At 38.1% G+C, this 5926-nt stretch overlaps 1 protein-coding gene across 1 annotated transcript in view; it reads left to right on the top strand.

Annotated features, from left to right (window-relative positions):
- The window catches only part of lman2 (lectin, mannose-binding 2), a gene marked incomplete at its 5' end in the record, with an annotated part of 9750 nt that extends 5058 nt beyond the window's left edge, over positions 1 to 4692 (top strand). The window contains 4 exons of the mRNA XM_079228315.1: positions 395 to 556; positions 763 to 877; positions 1513 to 1632; positions 2516 to 4692. Coding sequence (XP_079084441.1) covers positions 395 to 556; positions 763 to 877; positions 1513 to 1632; positions 2516 to 2676 — 558 coding nt within the window. The 3' untranslated portion in view covers positions 2677 to 4692. The remainder of the gene's footprint in view (positions 1 to 394; positions 557 to 762; positions 878 to 1512; positions 1633 to 2515) is intronic.
- Between the last annotated feature and the right edge of the window lie 1234 nt (positions 4693 to 5926).

Below are 5926 nucleotides of genomic sequence, written 5' to 3'. Positions count from 1 at the left end.
TTTTTTTACAGACTGGGAACAAACAGCAAAACACGTAGTTTGGTTTAATTACAAGTGGAAAAATTAATAATTTGAGTAACTTAGAAAATACAGTTGGTTCAAATTGTATTGACGTCATAGTTTTTGTTCTTAATAAATATGAACAGTCGTCTAAAACATCATATATGCCTGCAGTGTGAAGGTAGCCTGTGTGTATGTGTGTGTGTATATATAGATATGTGTGTTTTTTTTATATATATATATATATTACCTGAACTGTATCACGTGTGCTTCTTATATTTATTTTTCTGTATTAATTTGTGCATCGTCTTTATTGAAGAATTCACATCCTTGCCTTTTTATCATTTGTATGTATGTGGTACACATGTTCTCTGACTCGTCCTCCCGCCTCCAGCGCTCCTTCCCGTTCATCTCGGCCATGGTGAACAACGGCTCGGTGAACTACGACCACGGCAAAGACGGCCGGTCGTCAGAGCTCGGCGGCTGCTCGGCCGAGATCCGGAACCGGGAGCACGACACGTACCTCGCCATCCGCTACTCCAGAGGAAGACTCACCGTACGTCCCTGTGTAGCGCAACTATCTGAAGAACATGCAACCAGACAGCTTAACATTGTGTTCATAAAACCACCTGCATCCCTGTAATTAGTCATTATAAGCTCATGTTTCTGTCCGGGTGGAAACACTTTTTTCAACACAAGAATCTGTATTTTTCTTGATTATTTTCAGTCGCTTTAAGTCTTTTCTACCTCTGCATCCTGCAGGTGATGATTGACGTGGAGGACAAGAACGAGTGGAAGGAGTGCATCGACATCGGAGGCGTCCGTCTTCCCACCGGATATTTCTTTGGAGCCTCGGCAGCGACGGGAGATCTGTCCGGTGAGTTCACGAACAACAGAAGAGAAGAAGTCGTGACCTCCCCTTCTGAGGTTTCCCATTTGTTGAGGTTTAACCTGTTTGTGCGACGTCGTATGAGGGTCATTCTAGGTAGAAAAAAACACTCTTTATATAAAGAGCTGAGGAGTAATATTCAGAGAAAACAACTCTTTACAAGAAGAAACTCTCAAAGAGATGAACTTGAATATTATCTGAGAAGATAAAGCTATAATTTTACAGGGGAATAAATAAGCTCTGCAGGGTTGGATCACCTCATCGCGCCACAGATCTAATGTATCTATATATAAATATACATAACTTGGAATTATACTTTAAAGTATGATTTACTGGTGGTTTTAGCCCTGAATCACTGTATTATGAAAAGCATCCGAGGAGACATTCCTGTGGATTTGGCCGATTTATGAGAAAATTAACTAGAATGTTGATTTATTTTCACATTTTTTTTATTGTTAATTCCTGGATTTAAGTTTAAGTTGTTTCACTGTAACCCCCGTCCCCTGTGCCTTTAATGTCCTTCGGCATGATTACATTCTTCTACATTGTCAAGGAATGTATTCGCATAATATTCTTACAGTAATATGTAGCGGATTATTACGGCTTCTCTGATTATTTTCCAGACAACCACGACATCATTTCCATGAAGCTCTACCAGCTGATGGTGGAACACACCCCCGAGGAGGAGAACCTGGACTGGACCAAGATCGAGCCCAGCGTCAGCCTCCTCAAGTCCCCCAAAGGTAGATCCAGGTTCTCCAGGTTCTTCATGTTCCTCTGCTGCTCCTCTCTGACCAAACAGAGCCAGGAAAATACAATGACTGTTTCTGTCACTTAACTCTGGTAATAACTCTGCTCCTGTCAATAAGGCAGCACAAACAAATATTCTAAATATAGAGCTGATAAAGATGTTTTTTTAGGTCTCTAAAATACGTCCATAGCAGCACTAGCCCTTTAAAACGCAGCTCTGAACCAGGAAATAAAAGTTACTTGAAGAAACAACAGGAATAAAAGTTACTTAAAGAAACAACAGGAATAAAAGTTACTTAAAGAAACAACAGGAATAAAAGTTACTTAATGAAACAACAGGAATAAAAGTTACTTAAAGAAACAACAGAATTAAAAGTTACTTAAAGAAACAACAGGAATAAAAGTTACTTAAAGAAACAACAGGAATAAAAGTTACTTAAAGAAACAACAGGAATAAAAGTTAATTAATGAAACAACAGGAATAAAAGTTACTTAAAGAAACAACAGAATTAAAAGTTACTTAAAGAAACAACAGGAATAAAAGTTAATTAATGAAACAAAAGGAATAAAAGTTACTTAAAGAAACAAAAGGAATAAAAGTTACTTGAAGAAACAACAGAATTAAAAGTTACTTGAAGAAACAACAGGAATAAAAGTTACTTAAAGAAACAACAGGAATAAAAGTTACTTGAAGAAACAAAAGGAATAAAAGTTACTTAATGAAACGACAGGAAGGAATTTTCCTTTGTTTCTTTCGCTGTTAGTTCATGTTGATACCAGGTGTCTGTTTTATTATCATGTTTATTCCACTCTTATTTAAAAATATGTGTCTGGGACTTATTTAAAATAATTTAAAATAATAATTTTTTCCTCCAGACAACATCGACGATCCCACCGGAAACTTCCGAGGAACGCCGCTCACCGGCTGGAAGGTCTTCCTGCTGCTGCTGTGCGCTCTGCTGGGAATCGTGGTGTGTGCTGTGGTGGGAGCTGTGGTTTTCCAGAAGAGGCAGGAGAGGAACAAGAGGTTTTACTGAGAGGAAGAGGAGGAGGAAGAGGAGGAGGAGGAGGACCTTCTCACGAGAGGCGTTTGTTCTGGAACGAACTGTTTCCAGATGACGGCACATTCAATGTGAATTATTTTCTAAAGATTGTACAAATGTTTATATCTTTTTGAAGGGAGGGAGATGATGTGGTGACTCGTGACGTCGGCAAAAAAACAAGCTAGCGGCGAGCGTCACGATGGAAGCTGTAGTGGTTCTCCGTGTTCCGTTAGTTTCAGGGTTAGAATAGACGTGCTGTCCTTTACGAAACTACAAAGAGTTACGAGTCCCGATAAGACTGTCTACTGGTTTCTCTGCTGCAGACGAGACACACACACACACACACACACACACACACACATATAAAACATTGTGAATTAATTGTGGAAACCACAGGAAGTGTTCAAACTAAAGTCTAAGTCTAAGTCTTTTGAAACCAAAGACTGCTGGCGTTAGCTTAGCATTCATGAGACAAACCGGAATGTGCCCGCCTGTTACTTTGTACGTAGCTACGGTGGCTTAGCGAGGACAAACTATCAAACAAGCGTTTTTTTTTTGCACGTTATTAACACATATATAGAAATGTGAAAAATATTTCTATATTTTATGAACACATGAACCAGATAATGAATTTGAAAGAGACACAAAACAACCGCAAAGAGACTAAACAACTCTTTGCCTTCACACCAGATTGGCCGTTCTTCCTTCTTCCTGTTGTTCCTTCCGGTCTGATTCCCGGGTACGTGATTGGCCGCCGTCGCGTTTCTCCAAATATCGATGATTGATGCTATTGGACGCCACACACACTCGACTGGTGTGTTCCGCTCTAGCCTGTGTTCATAAAAAGAGCGTCGAGATGAATTTGATTATTTCTCTTTCTCTGTTTCCGTCGCTCTCGTTTCGACATTTTAATACGAAATACAATGTAGCCTGTTAGCGTTTTTAAACTATTAACAGAGCGAAGAGATCGGGTTTCTGCTCTCGAGCCTCGACGGTGAACGCTTTTTGTTGCCCAGGATTTCTCATCAGGAAATAAGATTTAACCACTCGACCCAAACTTCACCGGTCAGCACTTTGATGTCTTTGTCAATTATTTTCAAATGATGGAGTTTGATTTCTTTTATTTTTCTTTTATATATCTGGCACTTTTTTTTTTTGCGTCTGTGTTCATGTCTCTTCACTTGCCCTCTGGTGAAACACATCAGAAAACTCCTGATCAGTCAATTGGGATCTCAATTACTGATTTGGCTTCAAAAAATTTCAGGAAATTATGAAATATAAATATATTCGGTATAAAATTGCCCCTTTTTTCTTTGTTTTGATAAGCGATTTAACGCTAATTCATTATCAAAGTGGTTTTCGTATACTTTTATGAAAGGAAACGTTAGCGTTTAGGGCGGCGGCGCTAACATCTCACAGCAGATATCTGGATCCGGGGACTAAACCCTTAAAACCAGTAAATATCGAGAGGTTCTGACATTCTGCATCGCCGCGTCGTTTAAATATGAACGAGGTCGCTAACGACCACAACGTCTCCCCGATATGTTCCAGCAGCTGAAATATCTTTTATGCTTCTTTTAGTTTTGTTCTTTTTCCCTGCAGGGTGTTTTTAAACAGCATTTGTTTTTTTTTTTCTATCCAGAATATGCCTTTGTTGTTTTTCTAAGTGTGTTTTGGGTTATTAATGCTGAATTGTGACTTGAATTATCTCCTTCAGTATAATGAATATTAGAATCTAATATTAACTGCTCCATAAAACCAGTGACGAAAGAAATGATATCGCTTCAATGTCGCTAACGGAAGTCCAGGAATGATTTCTTTCAATATCAAGTTTTGATTGTATTTCTGTTGGTTTCCTTCCACCTCCATGATGTTCCCGTTTGGTTCAGAAAGTCAAACTAAGGATTCGATCGCATCCCTTTTCCCGTCCAGTGATCGTTCTTCGTGACGGGACTTTGGCACCAGTCGTCTCAGCAGAAATTACGTGTTATTAAAATAAAGGAGAAACCATTCGGATGAGAATTGTGGTGTTTTGTTTTGTTTTTGTCTTATTTTACTGGGAGGATCATATTTAGATTATAAACTAAACAGTGAAGCCATAAGAAATTACAGTGTTTATCACAGATACTGGATTATTGAAGTTTTGTCAGGGAAATAATACTTCAGTGATGAAAGTAAAAGTCAGGATTAAGGTGCTACAAATACACATATTATATGAATGTGTTTGTTACCATATGGAAATAGTATTCTGATGTAGCTGTTTGGTAGTTTAATCAATGTCCTATTTCGTAGAAGATCGCATGAAAAGGACACTATTTTCTATTTATACTATATATATATATATATATATATATATATATATATATATATATATATACGTATATACTACAACGTATTCATATACAGGATTAAATACTCCAGTAGAAAACGCTAGTAAATATAGAGTGGTTGAAAGTAACAACCAAGTCTAATAGCGATAATGTAGCTAATGTAGTTAATGTAGCCGACACATGGCTATTTTTTGTTTGATAGTTATAAACAGGTAAAATAGCAATACAATGTAAAAAAAAAAGTCTTTATTCTATAATTTCATAAATACAACAAACTATAGTTTTTTGTATATATAATATGACTATACAGGGCTCTCAAGTTTTTAAGACAGGTAAGAGTGACATCTCTATTATATTATATTTTGACATCTTTGTGTGACATACTTTACTTTGAGTTGTTTTATGACATTTACTATGACCAGTTTTAAGACGTACCATACAAGTACGTTTTGTTGAATACTCTCCTATATCTTTCACATGACATACTGTTATGATTTCCTGATATTTTTATGGCACTCATTGACTACATTATCATGACACCTGTTTTGGCAAACTATACTGTGATTTTTGTTTTAATGACTTGCCATACTATATAATGATATTTCATATGAGAAATGTCAGAATGTGTGTGTGTGTGTGTGTGTGTGTGTGTGTGTGTGTGTGTGTGTGTGTGTGTGTGTGTGTGTGTGTGTGAGATACCAATCCATGTTTCCTCTCCTTCCTGCAGAGGAAGTGCACGGCCTGGGCCGAACTCGACTGCAAACAGCATCATGGCTTCTTTCCAGCAGCAGCAGCATGTACAGGCATAGCGACAGTAACCAAGGGGCGGGGCTTAACAAGTTAAAATCTCGTTAAGCCCCGCCCCCCGTCACTAAACTGTACGACAGTGGGCGGGGCTTAGCGCAGACATGGCT

The sequence above is a fragment of the Taurulus bubalis genome (assembly GCF_910589615.1).
Source record: "Taurulus bubalis genome assembly, chromosome: 13".
NCBI classification, from domain to species: Eukaryota; Metazoa; Chordata; class Actinopteri; order Perciformes; family Cottidae; genus Taurulus; species Taurulus bubalis.
The sequence above is the reverse complement of the archived record's forward strand: the minus strand, read 5'-3'. Positions and strand labels throughout refer to the sequence as shown.